Genomic DNA, 22,194 nt, shown 5'->3' on the forward strand with positions numbered 1-22,194 from the left:
TCGCTGCTTCGCATGTTGTAACATAACATGGTCGTAGAAGCCCGACGGAGGACGTCAAAAAGCAGGAAATGAGTATCGTCTCGTCGATATCAAGTGACCATATGGTCGCGGCAAAGAAGGCGTAACGAGAGCTAGCGCCAGCCTTATTGAGTAATTAACGGGTTTTGTGGCTTCGCAAACGCGGACACTTAGCAGAAGCCTCACTTGCATTGGCCCGTCGGATCAGCCACAGTAACCGATCGGGCGGTGAGAAGAAGGCGCGCGGAACGTTCTTTGAATTCTACGCGATTGCCATTGCCGATTCGCGAATTCATGTCGCGTGAACCTAATAGATGCCTTTCAGATGTTAACCTTGATCAACGGGCCGATTCTCGGAGGGACCATGACTCCTTTCGCGGTGAAGAGGGATGCTTTTGACCGCCCTATCGATCGTCAGCTATTCATACGAAGCAACAGGAGCTGGAGATGTGGGAGGGCGTGATGACGTCGAAACCCGGCCGCGAATCCTCCCGTTACTAAAAGCGTGCCTTCACGTCCTGGACTGGAAAGAGAAGCGCTCGCTAACGGCGGAACAACTACCAATTCGGCGTGTCTGCTGCGGTTGCTGCCTTGCGAGGTTGAGGGGCAAGTAAACAAGGCTGTCGCTGCGGCGGACGGCGTAAGCTGAATGCATCGTGTGAGCCCGAAAGAATACCCGTAATCAGTAAGTCCAACCGCCCCATTGCCTTGTAGTCTCCGTACAGTGAGGGTGTGAAAGCCGTGCGTAAGCGTGTCGGGGCCGTCACGGGTACAGCAGGAGGACCTCTGCGGCCTGATTTCTCAGACCATGGGTATCGACGGTACGTACCCAACAGGCGAAAGCTACACCAAGGGGCGACTATCGTGTGATACCTTTTGGAGACGGGACGGGATGACATCAGACGAGTTGAGGGGTTGGAGTGATGAGTCGAGGATGGTGTTGGTCGGCGGGCGTTTGATGTTTCGTGCCTGCGCTTAGCCGAAAGCGGCACCCGCATCGTGGAGTCGGACGCTGATGCGCGACCATGTGATCCGAGGTGACATCAATCGAGGAGCTGCGAAATCGGCGTGGCTGTGTTTGTTCCACAATGGGATACAGCAGAGCCGCATATCCAGACTGCCGCAGAAATGCGTGTCGGCTTCGGCAGGATGCGGCCGCGGTGGGAAAAAGCATCCAGGCTCTAACAAGCCGAGAGAAACCAGAGATCTGGTCGTCTTCATGAGGACAAGAAACGGACCAAGCTGCAGGGCGTTCCTCTGCACATGGTAGGAGCCCTATCGTACCAAAGGTATGCGGTCCTTTACAGAACGGGGAAATTGGTTGACCGACGCATTCATGCTGCTCGGTCACACGCTGCGGATCATTGTATCGATGCTTGTTATGGACCGCTGCTTGTAAGGTTAACTCAGACACTAGCGCTGGGGTACGTCCTTGGATGACGGCACTGAGAGCTTACGATAAGTCCTCCTCTCTGGCTGAGCATCCTGTATGCCCAGGCAGTTTCAGCATTCACCACTTAAAGGTGCATATTCCAGACTCTATGATGCAATTCAAGACTCTACGTCGAAGTGCGGGAGCTCTAGCGTCACAAAACAGACAGATCAACTGGCGAACGTGGGTGCACTAAGGAGTCGGAAGACTGGGCATCCCCGACGTAGGCTTGCGTGCTGGATTGCAGCTGTATGCGAGGTCGAGTGTGGGTTCAGTTAGATCCGGTTGAAGTCGCTGCAGCGTGAATCCAAGACGACGTGGACTACCAAATAGCAATAGTCACATTACCGGGATGTATCTATCAGTGACCTCTGGATAGGTGCAATGACAGCAGATTACAACACAATGCGGAAGATGACGGGTAATAACATCTCCAAATTTCATATATGTCGTGTCATCTTCCTTCCTGGATCATGATCGCTACCTCCCCAAGCTGTAGATACGGGGTTTGGTAAGGCATAGTGCCGTTATCTGAAGCGCAGGGCACGCTTGAACGCCAAATTAAAACAGGCCAAAAGGACTTAGAACAGCCAGGAAACAAAAGTCCGGTAGAACCATCCACCTTTCTTGTTGCCCTTGGTCGCCGCTTGATGGGCCAGGAAGGCCTCTTCTTCGCGATCGATTTCGTCCTTGCCGGTGTAGAAGTCAGCCTCGTGTGGCAGTACTTGCTTGCTCTTCATGATGAATTTGTATCCTTTTTCCAAGTTAGCGACATTCTTCAAGAGATTCGAGGGTGCTTTCGCATCAAGAGCCCCTTTGAGGACAAGGGAAGCTTACCGAAAATACAGATCAAATAGACTGGAATGCCAAGGTAGCCCGTGACCTCGTTTTCATTAGTTTTTCGTCGCTTAAGGGGGCTGAGTTACTTACGAAGTTCTTGTAGTCGAAATTGCCGTATTTGCCCTTAGTGAACACGTTGAAGTTCTTCGTAAGAGCAATCAGAACGCAGAAGGACAGCCCAATGTACGAACCCCAAATTCCGAGTGGCGCGACATACGGCATCTGGTCATCAGTGATACCTTGCGCCTTGCGGGCCCGGACAAAGTAGATGTGGGTGACCAGCAGAGAGATCCAAGAGCAGAGACCGAAGATGGTGACCAGATTAACGAAATAGCTGAAGACGGTGGATGAGTCACTCGCTGCATTCATGAACGCGCTGCAGCAGAACAGTGCCGAGATACCCAAAGCGGGAACGGGAACACCCCGCGTGTCGGTCCATCGGAAGATTTTAGGGGCGTGGCCGCGCTCGGCTAGACCGAAGAGGGTACGAGAGGCAATGTACAGGTCCGAGTTCGAGGCGCTGAAGGTGAACAGCAGGATACATCCATTAAGGATGCCGGGGAGGTGCGGGATGCCAGCGAGCCTGATCGCGACAACGAAAGGGGATGCGGAAGCGCTAGCTTTCGTGTTAACGGCCGTCTTTAGGTCATCCGAGTCGTAGGGTACGAGCATGCCAAGAAAGAAGACGCTAAGGCAGTAGAAGAACAGGATTCGGTAGAAGGTCAGCTTGATGGCGCGAGGGATGGTCTTGCGTGGGTTCTGGGCCTCTCCGACAGTGACACCGATAAGTTCCGTTCCTAAGTAGGCAAATACAGCATTGACGAACGAGCTCCAGAAGCCATAAAACCTTCCGGCATCTCCCTTGTCAATGTATTCCGCAAAGGCGCCTGGATCCTTGTAGTACTTGAATCCAGTCGCTGGACCGGGACCCGCGCCAACGGCAAGGAGGAAGGAGAGTAGGATCAGGCCGACAATGACGACGACTTTGATCGAACTCAACCAAAACTCCAACTCTCCGAAAAATCTGATACCGAAGTAGTTGATAGCTATGATTGTGACCATGAAGATCGCTATCCATACTCCGGGATTGACTTCGGTCGCTGGCTTCCATTCCTGGATGATCAAGGCCGAAGCTGTAAGCTGGTTCGGTGTGGTTATAACGTATTTGCACCAGTATGTCCATCCAAGGGCAAAGCCAAGAGCAGGGTCTACGAATCTTGAAGCGTATCCACTGAAGCCAGAAGCGTGAGGAAGCCATGCCGCCATCTCGCCAAGACCGCACATGACGATGTAGACCAGAAGACCGACGGCGGTGTACGAGATGAGGATCGAAGCAGGTCTATATGTGTCAGCTTTGGACATATTCCCAGTCGAAGCCACATACCCAGATTGTTGCAGCGCCTTTCCGGTACCAATGATGAGACCAGTTCCAATCGCACCGCCGATGGCAATCATAGTAATGTGACGAGACTTCAATCCACGGTGAAGATGCTGGTGGTCACGGTAGTCGACGGCTCCATCAGAGGCAAGCTGCATCGGCTGCTCCACCTCGGCCGTATACTCAGTCTTGCCTATTTCCGCATTTGCACCATCAGAGGAACCCGAGTTCCTCTTGAAAATCGCCATTTTTGCTGTAGGAGCCTGCTGGCTGGGTGCGCGAACTTGTAGTCGTTGGAAGGTGGAGAATGTATCCTTGGCAGAGAGCCCACTACGTGAGAGGCTTCGGGAGGGGCGCAATGCGCGAGTGAAGCGAACTCGAGATCTCGCGAGGGTGGCGAATTTCGTGGAGATGGCGTCCCTCTAAGTACCCAGGCAATACGAGGCAGGCGGAAGAGCCTTGGGAGCCGTGGAGCCTTGTACCTCGCGTTCGACGTCTTCACCGGATGATATACGGCGCAAGGCTAAGCCGAGCCTCGAAAGCTGTGCTGATAACAAGCACAACCAGCAAGGCTTACTCGGGGCGCCACCAGGCTGGCGAAGTAACCCAAGGGAAGAGCCAAGAGGATGTCAAGCAAGTGAAAAGTGAAGCTCGTGAAACGCGACGTTAGCCTCTCGTCGAGGGCGTTCCAGGTCTTATACGTCTCCAATCGCCAGGTTCAGCAGATAATCCTCGTGCACACGCGGTCCCCGCTGCGCGCGACGGCCACTGCAGCTTCCTCTACGGGTAGGGTCTGTTTTAATCTGCACCTTCTGGTACGCCCTTGGCGTGACATTGGCGGATTGGCAGTCGATTGCCAAGGCCTTGGGAGCGGTAATCCCTTGCTTCTCGCCATTGCGTGCTGATAAGCGGCTGTTGGAGCTTCTAGAAACCGAAGGAAAGCGCCGACGCGTTGGGAGCTGCCGCCGTGGAAACTCCCGCGCTGCTGATCTTTGAGTGTTGAGATGGACTAACAGTCGAATTTTGATGTCCGCTTGGCTGCAAAAAGGTGGTGTTGTTGAAGCTCAAGCGAAGCTATGCGAAGAAAGCCGGCTGTCAGCAACGGCGCCGCCCACACCGGCCCATGCCCGATGCGGACTAGCACGTACCGCATCCTTGCCGCCACAACACCACTTCAACCCAGAGCAAGGAATCGTCGCGTGGTCAATTGCTGTACAGGGCTCCTGATGGTGAGACCTTCGAGGAGATTTACCTGCTTTGTGTTCCAGAAAGAACTAAGACAGCCGTCTTGCGTTACCGAGGGCTGCGGCTGTTGCCAGAAAGCCGAGGCTGAAATTGATTGCTGCGCCACTCAGATAGACGTGTGTATCTCGAAGGATTCTAAGACTTCACCCCATGGGTACCACTTGTTAAGCCCCGGCATTGTGGCTTCAGCTAGACGGGTCGTTGGGAACGCAGTGCTTTTGCCAAGATGTTGGCTATCTCCGCCGTTCCATAGGTTTGTGCGATGCTTGAGAGATGTGGGAAAGATGGACAGAGACAGAGCTTCTATCCACCTCGCACAATACAGCTATCATCCAGGTTAAACCCGCCCAGGATATCAATCAAACCATCGTCATAGTCCGGCTGCACATCCCTCCCTTCCTCATCCAGACACCCCAGGTAGTTCGTAATGTCCCTCCCGTCGAGCTCGCGCATTTCGAACCCATTTCCCATGAATGCAAAGCAATTCTCATCCCAGTACTCAATGTCAAAGTCCTCATACCGTGGGCTCTTCATGATCTCTAAGAAGTGCAGTCGGCTGCCGGGCCAAATAGCGGCTTGGCCGTCTGTCTTGCCCTGCTTGAACCAAGAGCGACACGGGGAAGTCCAGGCTGTGCGTTGCAGAAATAGGTCTGCGTGCTGGCGGAATTGCTGTGACACTGTGAACTTGGGGCGCAGCGACTTTATGTTCTCGACCTGCACTTTGGTGATCACTGCGAAGATGTAGCGGGTCCATTGCTCGATGAGCGGCATAAAGGAGCCGTGTCCGAGCGGTCCGTATGGGCCACAGTAGCTAAACGTGTTCGGGAACGTGGGTATGCCGACACTGAGGTACGACGTCACTCCGTTCTTGGGGCCCCAAAGGTCCTTCAGATCCGTGCCGTAGGCGATGAAAGGAAAGCGAGGCAACCATGAAGTGTCAAAGCCGGTGGCGCAGATGATGATATCGACATCGTGGTTGTTGCCTTCGCCGTCTATGAAGCCGGTTTCGGTGATGGATTGGACGGGATCTGTGAAGATGGTTGTGTTGTCCGCGACGAGTGCTTCTAAGTAACCGGGCGCTGGGGTCGGGCGTCTGCATCCAGGATTGAAGTTCTTAGGAATCATTTTGTCGACGAGTCGAGGGTCATTGTTGAGCTTGGTGCGCATCTCGTTGAAGGAGTATTCGCGCGCCATTCTGGCTTCCTCGCTGCCTTTGATGATGAACTTGAATCGTTGGTTGAGCTCGTTTTCGATTTGCTTCCGATATTCAAGATACTTCCTCGGGTTTTCCTTCAAGTAGCTCAATTGCTCTTCGCTGTCTACGTCTCGTCAGAAATTTTCTTCGTCGATGATGCTCAAGCCACGCACATCGAAAGTTCGCCCCGCGCTTGCCAGCCCAGGTTTGTGCGAATCCAGCAGTGATCCAGATTGGCGACCTGACCCAATGATACAGGTGGCTCACTTTCTGCTGGATCGCAGCAACAATTTGAACACCGCTGCTTCCAGCTCCGATGACTGCAACTCGTTTACCAGATAGGTCATACCCCTCTTCGTAGTTTGCGGAATGCATCAACTTCCCCCTGAAGTCCTTCAAGCCGGGGATGTCGGGCCATTTCCAGTTATTCAGCACGCCGCCTGCATTGATGAAAAACTCGGCACTGTCTTCGATCACCGCTTCACTTTCCAGATTCCGTATTTTCAGACGCCAGAGCCCTGCGGGTTCGTCCCACTCTACGTGCTCGATGCGATGTCGCAGTTTGATGTATTTTGCGATGAAGTCGTTTTCGCGCTCAATGTCTTTGAGATATTCCCAGATCTCAGGGGCATAGGAGTAGTAGTGTGACCAAAATTTGATGCTCCAAGAGAACTGGTAGTTGACGGAAGGAATATCGCAAGCGCAGCCAGGATATCGGTTCTCCAACCATGTACCTCCTACATCGTGATTCTTTTCGTAGCAGACAATGTCCAAGTTCTCCATCTCTTCCTCGGCTTTTTTGAAGAAGTTCAGTGACGAAGCACCTGCTCCCATAAGAATGACCTTCACTTTCTTCTTGGTGCCCATGGGCTGCTCTCGGATTCTGTATCCATGTTCGTCGGTTTGCGGGGGTCCCTGATCTCGAATTCTGATATTTTCGTCGGCGGCGTTGCCAGGGGCGTATAACGACTTTGGCTCTGAATGTATGACCATCTTGGTGCTACTGTGATCACACTAGGTGCTAATAATCAAAGGCTGGAAGATGAGAAAGACAAAGGCACATCTGGCAAAGTGAGACGACCTATATGGGTGGAAAAATAGGATGAGGTGTCAGACCTCGGGAGTAAGTGACCATATGGCAGAGTAGAGCGCATCGATAGGCCGAACCTCAGGGTCCTCGGAGACGATGCGGGGTAAGCTCAGAGCACCCAGGCTTGCGGAAGGCATGGGCGTGGCAGGCTTCAATGGAAGTGCTTAGCATACCTAAAATAGCATCGTGAATAGCTACAGTCTCTATAAAGTCCGCCTGAGAAGGACCGTCGTCCGCGAACGACGGCAGTGCTACCTCGAGGAATAGGCTCGAGACTACTGGATTCTGGCCCTAGCGACTGTCAAACAGCTCCTGGGGGTTCATCGAATGTGTCAAACGGTATCAGGAGTGTTGGCAGGGGCCGTGCGGCGGGGATGCGCTCAGAGCGCGCAGGGTATGGCTGATATGATGTTCGCGGGATGGGCAGCACCAGCAGTAGTTTCGAGCTGAGGCCAACGTCAGAGGGCCTTGCACAGCCAGCAACCAGCCATCCGCAACGCGTGCGCGAAGGCGAAGACTGCTACAACGCATTGGGCACACGAAGGCGAACTTCGCATTTTCAACGACGTGGGCGCAAGCAGGCGTTCTTCGTCGAGGCTCCAAGGCATATTGTATGCGACCCACTGAAACACCTCTGGTCTTGGCCTTGGCGAACCGAAGGAGCGACTGACGGCACCCCAGCCAGACGACATTTGACTGCCCGCACCGCAGACGTCGCTCGACCAGACACCCAGATCCCGCCGCCACCGCCCACATCTGCTCCCTCGCCGTGCGGCGCCCGCCCAGTTCGGATACTCTCGTCGCAGCCTCGTAACGCGTTCGCTGCTGCATCGCCGGCACCCCGCGACGAGCGACAGCGCAACCCACCGCACCAGCCGCCCCGGCCTCGCAAACATCCACGAGGCACCGCTATCAACCCGGCGACCCGGCCCGGCGCATGCGAAGGGATAGGCCAGCGCAAGCGCACGCCTCCTATCGTATGGTGGAACATCGTCCGCGGGGCTAGGAATTTGCGAAATCCAAAGCTCAGCTCAGCGGCACCTGCCATGCTGCCCGCGACGGCTTTCGACGCAGCCTCGTGAATCGCGACGTCGACCGCCCGCACGACACATCAGACACCTCGCACGCGCTGCGACCAGACTCCGCCATGTCGTACTACGGCAACGGGCAGAACTACTACAACCCGAGCATCCCGCCTTCGAGCTCGGGCCAATATCACGACGACCGACGAACACCAACCGCTGGGAATGGGAACGACGCAAACGGGGGCTACGGCTTCCCCGCCGCGGGCAGGCGCAACAGCTTTGCTACGCGCCAGAATGACGAGCTTTTCATGGGCGACACGGGCATGAGCCAGCAGCCTACGTCGCCCACGGCCGGCGGATTTGGCAGCGGATACCCGTACCAGTCGCCGACGCAGCAGTACAACCCGCAGCACTATGGCTCGCCCGTCGTCTCCCAGCCGAATCCGCAGCATTTCGGGGGCCTCAACAGATCATTTCCCACCGCGCCTGCGCACCCGCCTTACAATCCCGCCCTCTATGCTGAGAGCAACCTGAACAGGAACAACACCGTGAGCCACCCCTACGGCTTCTCCCCGACCTCGCCCACGACCGGCTCCTACGGATCGCCTACGTTCCATCAGCAGTCGCAGTTCGGCAGAACAACTTCCGTCCAGCACGGGCGGTCAGCTTACACCCCTCCCGCGCCGCCGCCACTGCCAGTGGTACCGGGAAGCGCGCAATCACCGGCCGACGACTGGGGCAGCTATCCGGCGCGCCAGCCGTCGACCTCCTCGCACTCGTACCACCGTTCCTCCGACGCCTCCCACGCTCCGCTTCCTTCCCCGCCTACCTACGATACAGGCTATGGCTCGCAAGAGCATATCAACCGGTATCCCTCGACCTCGAGCCATCGTTCGAATCCTCTTCCTCCGACACCCGAAGTGCCTCCTCACCAGCAGTCGCCGCAACGGCAGGATACTCTCGGTCGAAGACCGCTCCCCCCACCGCCTCCTCCGAACGAGTCCGACAGTGAGGATTACTTTGCCGCGCAGAATGGGGACCGATACAATCAAGACGAGCTGTTCACTCAGGTAGAGAGCATGGCCACTGGCGGCGGAAGCCCTTCTATCCAGGTACAGCAAGCGAACGGAAACCATTACTACAGCCAGGTAGAGCGTCAGCCGTCCGGGCGAAACGGTGGCCGCATAAACGGGGATCATCTTGCACCATACCCAGTCCAGGATACGTATACCAGCGATAGCGATGTTGAAGCAGCTGCTGGTTTGGCTGCTCTTCGAATGGCAGAGGAACAGGAGGAGGCAGACGAGGCTCGGAGACGGAGCGGAGGTGCCGGGCTGTTCAGCAACTACGCATCCATTCAGTCCCCACAGCTACCGAACAATACTAGTCGGCCCGCTGAGGAGAGCGCTAGCGACAGCGACTATGTGCCGGTTGATGTTGGCTTATATGGGGGAAACTTCGAGCCACATTTTACGTACGGCGGCGGCCCAAATCAACTGGCTTCTGGTGGCAGTTCCTTCGAGCCCAGCAGCCATCCGGTATCTTCTTCCGGCTCTCAGCGGCGGTCCGAGGCCGCGAGCGACGACTACGATCCTATTCACCCATTCCCCTCTTTCTCGTCGAACGCTCGGGTAGATACATTCGGCACTGGTGGTCTAGAAGAACCGAGCGCTCGGCGGAGAAGCTACGATGAAGGCGACGAAGCGGCACTTACCGACTACCAACCAGCCGTCCCTGGAGAGCCCCCAGACATGTTCTATCACCCCGGCATGTCCACCAACCGCCCGTTGCCTCCACCGCCTGCGAGCAACAACCGACGTGCCCATAATCAGAGCGTAAGCTCTACTGGGTCATATGAGTACTGGCGTAATTCCCAGCCCTCACGTGGGTCATACCCTGTTGATCCACAATCCATGCAAATGGTGTCTCCGACAGGCACCGTCGTGCCAAGGTCAACCTCCCTACTCCAACATAGCAACACCCCTCAGGCGGTACCACTTCCGAGATCGAAAACAGATGCTGAACAAGGGCATAGAGCTCGACAAGCGGCTAATCGGAACACGTTTTACGGTGGCGCTATTGATAGTGATGGTAATACTCTGACGCCCGCAAGCGCTGAAGCCGTTGCCATCGATTTACCCACTCTCCCAGCCGGGAAGCGATTCAATCCCGCCAAGCTTTCTACTGCCGATTTCAAGAAATGCTCTGAGCCGTGGGCTTTGAGCTCCATAATCGCCTGGCTCAAGGTCATGACCGAAGGAGAGAATGATCTGAAGGAGGGTCCTATTCACGAGGGTCTTGTGGCACTCTTTACGCACAAGGTTTCTACTATGAACATTGCCGATGCCGAGACTCTAGCCAGCCGAGTCGTGGCCGAGATGTACAAGGCTGGTACCCTCGTGCATGAAGAGGAATGGCTAAAGTTCTCCTCTGAGACAATGACCGGGGTGATATTCCAACTCACCGGCGCTGGTTGCTACGCTCCAATGCTGCATACGTACTCTACTCCCGGGCGATGCTACGCGTATCATTGTCAAAGGACACTAAAGAAGTTAGATTTGCAAGGTCCTTCCGGCGCACCACAGTCCGATGACTGGGCTACCTTCTTCAAGCTGAAGAAAGAGGATATCGAGGGAGTGAATAAGAAGGAGGTGGAGCGACAAAATATCCTCCATGAGATAGTGCAGGGAGAAGACGCGTACATGGAGCGCCTCGATGTCCTGCGTAATCTGTACCGTGACCGATTAATGGCCTCTCAACCCCCCGTCATCCCTCCGAAGAAACTGAACAAGTTCATCAAGGATGTCTTTGGCAAGGTAGATGCTGTCAAGAAGGCGAACGAGGAGCATCTTTTGCCTCAGATGAAGTACCGGCAGCAAGAGCAAGGACCCTGGATCATCGGGTTTAGCGACATCTTCCGAGAATGGATCAGGAAAGCGAAACAAGCATATATCGAGTATGCCGCCGCCTTCCCGTACGCAAGCTTCCTTGTTCGGCAAGAGGCCGATAAAAACATGCTGTTCCGCACCTTCTTAGACGAAGTCCGAGCAAACAAGTTGTCGAACAAGTTGAGTTGGGACACTTTCCTCAAAGGACCCATCACCAGATTGCAGCATTACGGTCTTTTGATCGACACAGTCCTCAAGCGATCGACTATAGACAACGAGGAGAAGCGAAACCTCCAGGTGGCGAAAGATGAGATCAAAGCGGTCACATTAGAATGTGACGCACGCGTTGCTGAGATGTCCCGTAAGGTGGATTTGAGCGATCTTCAGGCGAAGCTGATACTGCGACCCGGAATGCAGCGAGTGGAGCTCAATCTGGACCATCTTGGCCGAGAACTCATCTTCAAGGGTGACTTGCTGAGAATGGGAGGCAACCGGTTCACTTGGCTCGAGACTCACGCACTCCTTTTCGATCACTATCTGGTGCTTGCAAAGACGGTGACATACCGAGAAGCGGATGGAGTGACGAAGTCGGAGAAGTACGATGTGTCGAGGCTGCCAATTCCTATGGATTTACTCGTCCTGGAGAGCGAGGACGACGATCCTGTCATTCGATCTGCCGTCAAAGGCATTGCTGCTGTGACTACAGTCAGCGGCAAAGTAGCAGCAGCTGACGCGCGTTTAGCGCGTGGCTCGAGCAACAGTCCTGGACCTGGCACGCTCCAACACACCAATACGTCGAACTCGCTCTCGTCAACGAACACCGCGTCCTCGGGTAAGACGATGGTTAATACCACCGTTCTCGAGAATGGCAAGGACGAGAAGATCATGTACCCTTTCCGCATCAAGCACTTAGGCAAGGAAACATACACCCTCTTCGCGCCAACGGCCCAGAACCGTGCAGAATGGTGCGACAAACTTATCATCGCCAAGACGAAGCATGCGGCGGCGCTATTCGCACAGAATGCTGAACCTTTCCGATTGAGAGTCATGGCCGATGCTGCTTTCGCCTACGAGAGTGCTATGCCTGCCCAAAAGAGTATCACGATCAAGGGCACACCGCTCGATAGATCGATAGAAGAGGTGGAACGGCTGTTCGCGAACTCTGGTCGCCCGGTGCCCATATGCCGGGCTCGTGTCAACTGCGCGACTGCTTTCCATCAGCCGTACGGCAAGCAAATGGTAGCCGTTGGAACCGACATCGGTGTCTACATCTCTGAGTATGACAACCCTCGCGGCTGGACAAAGGTAAGACTTCACGCCCAAAACGTCTCCGCTTTCTGCTAACAACAATAGGCGATCCAAATCCCTAAAGTTACGCAGGTCGCCGTGCTAGAGCAGTTCAGCCTGATGCTACTCATCTCTGACAAGTCCCTAATAGCATACCATCTTGATGCTGTGTGCCCCGTCAGCGGCGTCCCTCCGTCTAACGACTCTACACGTCGGGCACCGCAGAAGCTCTCCGGTGCGCGAGACATAGGGTTCTTCGCGACTGGAGTGATGAAGGACAGGACGCTCGTCTTCTACAAGAAGCGTGAGGGTCTCTCATCGACATTCAAGGTCCTTGAGCCTGTGTACCAGAAATCCACGGAGAAGAAGTCGAGGATATGGAAGTCAGGCCGCACCGAGTTCTTCCGCGAGTACGACGAGTTCTACATCCCCACCGACTGTTTTGGCATCAACCTCTTCCACTCGTCGCTCGCCATTTCCACCGCAAAGGGCTTCGAGGTTCTTACTTTGGATAAAAAGCAACCATGGTCTGTCCCAGACCTCAAGCAACCGCACGTCGCAACTATCGCATCGCGACTCCAGAACCAGGACCCGCTGGGCATGTTCCGTTTGTCGGACCAGGAGTTTCTGCTTTGCTACGAAGAATGCGCAGTCTATGTTAACAAGCATGGCGACATCTCCCGCTCCGTCATTATGGAGTTCGTCGGTAAAGCGAAGAGCGCAGCCATGTATGGACCGTATGTCCTTCTCTTCGACCCTGACTTCGTCGAGATCAGGAATGCGCAAAATGGCCGTCTTAGGCAGGTCATCGCGGGACGAGACGTCAAGTGCCTGGATGATGGGCTGAGCGGCGGCTCATCCCATAACCGGACGATCAAGCTCAGCTTGCAACATCCGCAACAGGATCGTTGCCAAGTCGTTGTCGAACTGGTTCTCAATGAAGGTCAGAAGGAGTGATATGCATGGACGGACTGCATCGGTTAGTGATGGTTGTATGAGAAGGTAATTAAGTTCGGCTCGGAACGGGCGGTATATAAGTGCCATATATGGAGTTGGAGTCGATGGGAGAACTGGGACAGCATTGGATATCTGCCGGGCATTGTATGGGCATCGCTCCTGCCTAGAGCCGACGAGCTACGACACCCGTGATGAATGTTCAGGTGGGATTCTGACATATTCTTCTTGTTTTCTGTTTAACTTTTAAAGGATACCTTGTCTTTCAATTCAAGGAGCATTTGGGCTGTGGCATGAATGAATGAAGGCGTACCTAGCATTCCGCAAGGTGAAGACGGTGTATTGCCTGCAGAACATATACGTAAGAGTGAAGCGCGCGTGCCCTCCCTCGAAAGATCAGCCTTGCCATGCCTTCATCTTCACCTGCGCGATCAAGTTCCTTTCCCTCTCTTCGCCTTTGCCTTTCGGCCGTGGCCATCAAGAATTCCCGTCAGTTCGACGCTCCGATGTCGAAAGGTGGCAGCGAGAGACATGAGCAAATGTCGAGCACGTTGGTAGTCTTTACCTATTGAAGACCGCCAAGAGTCCTTTTCCACAGTCAAAGTAAGATATACTTGTATATGTCGGTATGTGTATATCTAGGTGGTGCTGCGCGTAGTGCTCTAGTAGCCGAATGAACCATCCACGTGGGTTCCAGGCGCGGGGGGCATGCCAAAGGGTATACGGTCCAATGCCGTCAGCCGACGTCTCTTTATCCTTTGCGCTCGTAGGACACCAGGGGAAGGATAGCTGGTGTAGGCAATCGAAGCACGTGTACAGCAGCGGCTTGTTATTTTCCCATAGTGCCGTCTATCCAATTGTTAGCAGATGGCACCTAAACATGAATATGCAAGCCTACCTTCGAGGCTACCCAGATACTTCCTATCATATGACCGGATCCAGTAGGAGAGCATCGGCGGTGGTGTTCGCATTCCTGATTCGCCCTCTTCCTCCTCTTCTCCCACTCCTTCACAGATATCTTATCGACGTTCGATCTATTGTACCCGTACTGGCCCATGACCTTGAGTTGACATGTGTTGCGGGCTATATTTCGATCCGGTGTCTCTAGGGCGATACGGTTAACGTTGAATTGGTCGCAGTGCGAGCTTGAACAGCAGCGAGGCGCAAAGCCAAGCCGCTCTATCCTGTCACACTTCTTGCAGTCCGCGAGCATTGCGCTGGTTTTACTCAGTATCATTCGGATTTGGTTGGTGAGGCCAATGTTCGGCCTTATGCATCCGACCTTCGCGATTCGCGCCTTCACGTCTTGGAGTTCCTTGTCAGACAGATCTCTGCCTTTCCATGGGTCTGCATGCGGGTCGCACATCCGTAGGATGGCCCCACGCGCGGTATTCCCACGTGCTTTGAATCCCTTTGTTGTGGTAGGCTGTATGCAGTGTACTTTTGCAGCAGTTCGGATGACTGACGTGGATTGATCCTCGAACTTCAAGCTCCTCCTCGTCTTGGTCCTCCTCGTTGCCAGGTGCGCGAGATGAAGCGGAAACAGGCACCTCATCGTCTAAATCAGTGTCTGTTGTTTCTGGGTCCTCGTCCTTGTACTCGTAGCTTGATACCGTACGCTCTCGTGATCTTGCCCGCTTTGCATAGTTCGGAAACGCGGGTTCACTCCCAGCTCTACTATGGGAGCTCTTCACCGCAGCTCTCATGCTGCACTTCGTCCATCTCTTCATCCCCTTCGTCGACGCTGACCCTATCCATCTCTTTATCCATCTCATCATCCATCTCATCATTCATTTCATCATTCATTTCATCAACATCTTTCCGACTGACTGACTGAAATCATTGAATTGACCTAGCTTTCTGGGAAGTTATGCAACTATTCTACAATATTCTTGCAGAGGCAGATGAAGGAAAACCACGCGAAGCGATGAAAACCCTCGCTCTTTTTGCCTTTGTTATTCAAATTTAAAACTACTTTAAGGAGTGGGTCGCTACCCCTCATCATGTCAATCCTGCATATCCTCTTAGCAAAGAGGCAGCAGGAATGATATCTAAGGACTTCCGAAATTGGGATTGATTTCGATTCCGTTTCGAGTAAGGATTAGCAATCGCCGGAGAGATACCTTCGCTTCCTTCTTACCTAGGATGAAATTCACTGCGCTTGCGTGCTACGATACACGCGAAACCCGCAGTATTGGTCCTTGAGGGCGGGTCATGACCAGCCGGACGCTGACTGGTATGAAAACAAGGAGGATACCGCAAAACGACAACCCGTGAAGTATATGAATGAAAATTTCGTGACTAGGTTCAATTTAACATGCGGCGAGTTCTACACTCTGCGCAAGTTGGTTGCAAAGAAGCTCCTGATTGCGGGCCTCGAGGATCCAAAGAAGTTGAGGGAGTGGAATCACACTGGAAGTGGGATCTCGAGCCCACCGAAGAGCGTGCCAAAGAGAAGTTAGCCTTTAGGATCAAGAAGTTCAACATTCATCCTTGTTCGGTGAATCAGCAGGGTTGAGTGTGCCTTGGTGGGACGCGTCTTCCCCAGATGCTTTACCTAAAGCGATAAGGCGCCTATCATTCTCCCAACCTCACTTCAACATTACCCGGCTACCAAGACCAACAGGCGGAGAGTCTTCAAGCTTGACCTCTTCTCGCTACATCAACTGCACGGCGTTACGAGGAGCTCGCTCGCGCACCACTTTGTCTAGTGGGACGAGTCAATATTAGGTATAGGCAGCTGCCGACATGCAGGCATCTCAATCTCCCGACAAACCCTCCGGGCTCGGTCTATTCATTAAGAAGTCCCGGGGTCGCACCGACAGGTCGTTCGAGGCTTTCAATGGCCAGTGCTGCATCGAAGCACGCTAGAACACCGCTAGAAAAGGTGTTGAGATGCATCTACCGACCGACGATTCGCCGGCTTGTGAGCTAGCCCGCCGCTGGGGTTGATGTGAGGGGTTCCTGATCTGGAGCTGCGAGTGAGGGGAGCGTCGGATGAGCGATGATGAAATGCCCATGTCATCCAAGAGACATACATCGTCGCGACGTGTTGGAGTCCAGGACGGCTTCAAGATCAATCATAGTATGGAAATGGCCTCGAAAGCCATTATCCGAAAGAACTCGCTCTTGGATGGTGCTTTTCCGCGACTGGCGCAGCCGGATCATCCCATGCTTATCGCGGGAGCCTCTCCAGCCCTCAGCAGCTTACACAGGCTGCCTCGCATGCCCCAGATCTAGGTCGAGTGGCCATCTGAGCCATTTACCGCGCATCATGATATCAACGATATGGTCCGAGCGTTCTTTGCTACTTAGCGGCCGCACTAGCATCGAACGGAGGAATTTCCGCCGCTCTGCTAAGAAATTCGGGGCCATGGCAAGCTCGCCTTGGTTTGCTTGCCAACGCTTCTTCGTTCCGAATTACGGGCCAACCAATGTGCGTCATTCGAATTGGCGTTTGCCTGCTACATGCTTCTCTCGCCCATCGAGGCTCTGGGCAGTGTCCTGCGAGAGCTGCGACAGCCTGCCCTGCGACTCCAGATGTGTCCTCACCGACTCCACGGGATTACGTGGTGGGGAGCGCCGTGGAGCCCCAGAGATAACGCAACCTGATGGTGGAAACAGTTCATCATGAGGCTCAATAGCGGAGTGGGGCAAACGCGGAGACGGATGCACGTATCGGTATAGCGGCGCAGTCTATCCTCGCTGATTGGCCATAAAAGAGCATCATCCGACGACCCCAGCTGGGGCCGGAGCAGATCTCGGTGAGAATCTGGGGACCGTTCATTAGTGCAGCGGCATCTAGCCTACCAGAGCATGCGGTTGTAAAATTCTGCGTCAGCGGAGGGCGAACCAGGCAGCTTTTTGCAGTAGTACTAGATGCGAGCCGCGGTCGAGCTAAGAGTATAAGCCCGCATGGCATGGAGATGGTGGCGGGCTTCGACGCGCGCCGGTGATGCTTTACAACGCCGGGTATGAGTCTGGATTGAGATGCTTGAGCTGTCGCGTCTATCCCAGTCAACAATCATCAAAGAATGCCAGGTATATAGCTTTGGAGAATCCTCACAACAGCAGTCATCAGCTCCACAGCTCTGCAGCTTTGACAACATCTGGGGATCTACCCCACCTTGCTCCATACTTTGTCACTGGTTCTGTGACATATCTTCTCTTCTTCGTCTTTTCTACTGCGGCCACCACCACAACTTCCTACAGTCCAGTACACCATGGGTCTCAAACTCTTCGGCCTTGGAGGCGGTCTAGAGCCAACAATCGATGAGGTCCACGCGCAGCAAGGCCGTCGCCCATCTGCCGCCGAAGCGATCGCCGAGGATAGACGCCGCAAGAGCGTCAGTAACCGTGAAGTTACTGGTGCCAGTCAAATTACGACACGTCAATCGATCGTTCCAGTCACCTTGGTCACTATCCTCTTTTTCCTCTGGGGTTTCGCCTACGGTCTACTTGATGTCCTCAACTCGCGATTTCAGGTTGCGTTGCATATCACTCAGGGAGAGTCATCAGGTCTTCAAGCTGCTTATTTTGGGTAAGGCAGGACTTTGCGCATGCTTGACTGCAGTGGATCTTATTGACGCTTTACAGTGCCTATTTCATCGGCCCGTTGACCTATTCAGGGTGGTTCCTTCGCCGATTCGGGTACCGGTACACATTTATGCTCGGTCTGAGTATCTATTGCGTAGGCGCCTTAATGTTCTGGCCATCTGCAGTCAAGCGCTCTTTTGGTGGCTTCTGCGGTGCCATGTTCATCGTCGGCTCCGGTCTTTCGACCCTCGAAACCTCCGCGAATCCGTACATTGCTGTTTGCGGTCCCCCTAAATGGTCAGAGTTCCGTCTCGAACTTTCTCAGTCCTTCCAGGCTGTCGGATCAGTTGTCGCGCCTGTCCTCGCCTCATTCGTCATTTTCAAGAACGTTGGTGAGAATGGCGAGTCGCTGGAGAGTGTCCAGTGGGTGTATCTCGGAATCGCCTGTTTCGTTGGATTGCTGGCCATTGTCTTTTACTTTGCGCCGATCCCTGAGGTTTCGGACGCCGATATGGCAGATCAGGTATGTTCATGCGGATACCCGTCTCTTGCGGTAGTTAATTCTCCGGCCATTGTACGCACCTGCGAAGGCCTCCAGGGTAGCCGTTACGCACGTCGTATAACCGGAGAATGCCCCAATGTGAGAGCATTGAATATAGTGTTCGATGCTAATACAACGTAGGCCGAAATGACTAGCGCAGCTACTGGCTACCAGGACAAGCCCCTCCGCAAGCAGTTCACCCTCTTCTGGGGCGTGGCCGCACAATTCTCCTACGTCGGCGCCCAAGTCGGCATAGCAGGTAAAAGTCCCTGGTAGAAATAGTAGACTGTATATACTAACTTGTAGGCAGTAAGCATAATCTTCCTGATATTACGCCTACCTTAGAGCAAATATTAGACACTTTCTAATATTTGCTGCCTAAGACATGCGGTATTTGTACCCTAGCTTTCTGAGCGCCTACTAACTGTATCGTCACCTTTAGGGTTATTTCATTAATTACTATACGCAAGCCCGGCCCGATGAGACCACTCTCGCAGCGCAGCACCAAGGAGCAAACTTCTATGCCATCGCACAAGGCCTCTTCGCCATCGGTCGATTCTCAGCCGCTGGGCTGATGTACTTCACGAAGCCGCGCTGGGTCCTTCTCCTCTACCAGTCTCTCATCATGGTCTTCATTATCGCAGCGATTGCAGTCGACACCGGCCACGGCACGGCCGCTAACTGGGGAGGCCTCGCCATGCTCATGCTTGTCCTCTTCTTCGAGTCCTGCATTTTCCCAACCATCTTTACGCTCTCGCTGCGTGGCCTTGGCCGCCACACGAAGCGCGGCGCCTCGTTCCTCGTCGCCTCCATCTGCGGCGGCGCTGTTGTGCCAGCTATCCTCGGAAATGTGGCGGACAAAGTAGGCACGAGGAAGGCTATGGTAGTTCCACTCGCTTTCTTCATCATTGCATGGAGTTTCCCCATCTATCTGAACATGTACAAGGGCAAGGAGTTGGATGCATACCGCGAGTCGCACGTCGGGCTGGAGGAGGGCGCTGTGGATCCCGATTCAAAGATCGCGCATGAGAAGGATATTGAGGATTCGCAGCTTGAGGTCAAGAATTCTTAGAAGCTTTTTCGTACGAGGGCGGGGATCAGGCAAAGGGTTGGGAAGGTGTGGAGGATGATACCTTGAGTCATATTTGAAACGTGTTTCTGCTTTTGATGATTTTGCGGTCTTTGGACTCCTGCGGCCGGAAGGAGTTCCTGTATATAACAGGCACAATACATATACTATTTCACCACATTTCAGCGCCATCTCGTTGTTCCCCCGTAGAATACGCATCCCTTCATTTCTCTGGAGAAGAGGAAAAGGTACGCGAAGACACACGCCCACTCCCTCAAGCCTCATCTCATTCCTTGAGCATGAGGATGTCAATCGAGGCGTACAATTATGCGTTGAGGTAGACCTTTTATCTTGCGCTTGGAAATTCTTGCGCGTCGATTCTGGTGGTATGCTTCTCGAGTGGCCTAGACTAAGTCTATTTGATTCTAGCTTTCGATAGTGGCACTGGCTGAGAGAGCCCCTAGTTTATCACTCGGCCTTGAGATCAGGTGCATAGGCGCAGATTTATGGAGCTGCAATGAGCCATGGGCGCCCGTTCCTCGGTTCCAGAAAAAGACCCTCAACCATCCGCGATAGGACGTACTCACGTGGGAATGAACCACGGAAATAGTGGAGCCCCCACACATTAAAAAAAGAGAGGCAAGTGACTCTCTCATTCTAGACCTACTTATAAGTCCTCTTGAACAAAATAGCCCTATCAAAACGGACGAAACATGCCGAGATTCCGCACCGTGTCCAGCATGGACAATGCACCACCACCTCCGTATTCCGCCAGAAGCCCTTCCTCAAGTCTATCACCAAATCGCGTCGCACACAACCCGTTGATGCAGCTCCGCCGCTACATTATCGAAATCATGGGCTTCACCTTCGACGCCGACTTTTCCCTCCTCAATGAGGCGCTTGGCCAAACAGCATCGACCATCTCCACATCCCCAACCAATTCGATCCTCACTCCAGCCGAGCACGCTGAACTCCTCAGTCTAATTACGCTGATCGAAGAGCTCAAGGCGAAAATTTCAAACACAAGCACGCAATGGCTCACTGTGCGCTCCAGCGACCGCGAAGCCGTCGCCAATGCGGTGATCAGACCTGCGCTCTATCTTGGTCTCCCCGCAAGCTATGTCCTCGAGCTAATCAGCACATACGCCTCGCATCAATGCAATAAAAGCAAGCGCCACCTCAGCTTAATCTCGCAAAGAAAGCCCTACTTTTACAGCCTATTCAGGAGCCTGGCCTTCCTCGGCCCGTTCAACATCGTCCTAGGATTATTCACGAACGAACTATGGTCACACGCGCACATAATTAACATTGCGGCACCAAATGAAGAGGTGCGCATTGTGCTAGGAAAGGCGATGCATGTATACCAGAGGCAGGTGCTGGGCATCCAGGAGGTGCAGCATATAGAGAAAGTCTTCGAAGGTGATGAGTGGAAAAGCCTAAAGAAAGAGCTGATATCAAAGGATGAGGAACACCGAATCGATGCTGCGAGGTGGTGTAGAGAATGGGAGGAGGCGGACAAGAAGGTTGAAAGAGGTGGCCTAAGATATTCTGCCCGTAGGTAATGGCGCATCCAGTATCTTCCATATGGGCAATACCAGATCCTGAAGTTAGACGTTAGCAGCCCATTTAACGCTCTGTCAAAGATCAGATTCTGCCTTCGTCGCGTTGGCAGTCTGTGGAAGCTGCGTTGATGCACTGTTCAAGAAGGCGTTGAGGGGAAATAGATGTCCTAGGAGGCGCCCTTGCCCGTAAGGTTGTTTCATCCATTCCGCAGTTGCTGTGAGCCGTCAGCGAGGTTTTAGATAGGAAGCCGCACCCATATTGAAGCCGAACCACACCCAGTGCGGATGGCAGCGGCGGGCATGCGCCTGCCCACTGCGATCGAGAACCAAAACAATGTCTTCTCTTCATTTCCTTCTCCTCTCTTCTTTTCTCTTTGGCACACACACGAATTCTTGTCTGTACGTACACGTCTACCCTCCCCGCCTAATCTCAAGCCCTATCTATCTATCCTTGCCCTCTCACATAACTGGGTTTCAGCTTTCGAAACTCCCTTTCACCTTCGCCCTGCAGTCAGTTGGTGGTATTGGAATGATGCTAACTTGCTATTTCTAGGCCAAATGGAGAACCCGGAGGCCCAGACTTGGGCCGGTATCGTGTACGGCGGACTCTCCGGCGTTATCTTCTCGTTTGCGATGAAGATATTTAACGTCTTTTTGTTTGCGATTTGCCTCTCGAAAAGGGGCAGGGGGGCGAGGGAGTGGGTGGAGGAGAAGGTCTCCCGCTATGACCTGTGGGAGCAGGAGAAGAAGAAGAAGGAAGAGGGGAAGATGAAGGAGGAGAGGAGAAGGTGGGTGAAGGAGGGGAGGAGGAAGGGCTTGGAGGAAGGGATGAGGAAGGGCCTGGAGGAAGGGAGGAGGAGGGAGAAGAGGAGGCTTTGGGGGTTGATGGAGAGGGAGCTCTCCTAGTCGCGTTTTCTTGGTTTTCCTTTGTCTGGTATGTTATCCCCACTATACTTACCTTAATACTATTCTTACGGGCCTCGATACCCCACCTCCCCGCCGGTGAGGCCTGGGATCACACCCCCAAGTGAGGGTTAGGGGGTGTGATGCGAACGGGGTAAATCAGCATTCTTCAAGCTCGATCAGCACTCTCTCTTCCGCTTCGATCAGCAACTCTCTCTTCCGCTTCGATCA

At 53.8% G+C, this 22,194-nt stretch overlaps 7 protein-coding genes across 7 annotated transcripts; 3 read left to right on the forward strand and 4 right to left on the reverse strand.

Annotated features, from left to right (window-relative positions):
• Positions 1-1,880: 1,880 nt before the first annotated feature.
• BU26DRAFT_245440 (uncharacterized protein) lies at positions 1,881-4,044 on the reverse strand. The gene is made up of 4 exons (XM_033821069.1): positions 3,675-4,044; positions 2,381-3,629; positions 2,288-2,333; positions 1,881-2,204 (listed from the first exon to the last, which is right to left on the reverse strand). The coding sequence occupies exons 1-4, from the start codon at positions 3,914-3,916 to the stop codon at positions 2,032-2,034; spliced, it is 1,710 nt and encodes a 569-aa protein (XP_033686837.1). The 5' UTR covers positions 3,917-4,044; the 3' UTR covers positions 1,881-2,031.
• A 1,004-nt stretch (positions 4,045-5,048) lies between these two features.
• BU26DRAFT_479194 (FAD/NAD(P)-binding domain-containing protein) lies at positions 5,049-7,592 on the reverse strand. Its single transcript, XM_033825660.1, has 2 exons — positions 6,282-7,592; positions 5,049-6,232 (listed from the first exon to the last, which is right to left on the reverse strand). The coding sequence occupies exons 1-2, from the start codon at positions 7,099-7,101 to the stop codon at positions 5,217-5,219; spliced, it is 1,836 nt and encodes a 611-aa protein (XP_033686838.1). The 5' UTR covers positions 7,102-7,592; the 3' UTR covers positions 5,049-5,216.
• Positions 7,406-8,219, reverse strand: BU26DRAFT_245595 (uncharacterized protein). Its single transcript, XM_033821071.1, has one exon. It carries the CDS (start codon positions 8,092-8,094, stop codon positions 7,657-7,659), a length of 438 nt encoding a protein of 145 aa, XP_033686839.1. The 5' UTR covers positions 8,095-8,219; the 3' UTR covers positions 7,406-7,656.
• A 126-nt stretch (positions 8,220-8,345) lies between these two features.
• Positions 8,346-13,355, forward strand: BU26DRAFT_561635 (uncharacterized protein; the record flags this gene model as incomplete). The annotated part of the gene is made up of 2 exons (XM_033832939.1): positions 8,346-12,416; positions 12,465-13,355. 2 exons carry the CDS (start codon positions 8,346-8,348, stop codon positions 13,353-13,355), a joined length of 4,962 nt encoding a protein of 1,653 aa, XP_033686840.1.
• Positions 13,356-13,913: 558 nt separating this feature from the next.
• Positions 13,914-15,058, reverse strand: BU26DRAFT_602340 (uncharacterized protein; the record flags this gene model as incomplete). The annotated part of the gene is made up of 3 exons (XM_033835342.1): positions 13,914-14,201; positions 14,251-14,763; positions 14,819-15,058. 3 exons carry the CDS (start codon positions 15,056-15,058, stop codon positions 13,914-13,916), a joined length of 1,041 nt encoding a protein of 346 aa, XP_033686841.1.
• A 2,252-nt stretch (positions 15,059-17,310) lies between these two features.
• On the forward strand, positions 17,311-19,655 carry BU26DRAFT_451807 (MFS general substrate transporter). The gene is given in 5 exon segments (XM_033824775.1): positions 17,311-17,892; positions 17,949-18,411; positions 18,571-18,688; positions 18,706-18,710; positions 18,872-19,655. 5 exon segments carry the CDS (start codon positions 17,576-17,578, stop codon positions 19,499-19,501), a joined length of 1,533 nt encoding a protein of 510 aa, XP_033686842.1. The 5' UTR covers positions 17,311-17,575; the 3' UTR covers positions 19,502-19,655.
• A 556-nt stretch (positions 19,656-20,211) lies between these two features.
• Positions 20,212-21,966, forward strand: BU26DRAFT_590143 (uncharacterized protein; the record flags this gene model as incomplete). Its single annotated transcript, XM_033834752.1, has 2 exons — positions 20,212-21,052; positions 21,614-21,966. 2 exons carry the CDS (start codon positions 20,212-20,214, stop codon positions 21,964-21,966), a joined length of 1,194 nt encoding a protein of 397 aa, XP_033686843.1.
• Positions 21,967-22,194: the final 228 nt, after the last annotated feature.

Source organism: Trematosphaeria pertusa (genome assembly GCF_010094035.1).
Source record: "Trematosphaeria pertusa strain CBS 122368 unplaced genomic scaffold BU26scaffold_4, whole genome shotgun sequence".
Classification (NCBI taxonomy): Eukaryota; Fungi; Ascomycota; class Dothideomycetes; order Pleosporales; family Trematosphaeriaceae; genus Trematosphaeria; species Trematosphaeria pertusa.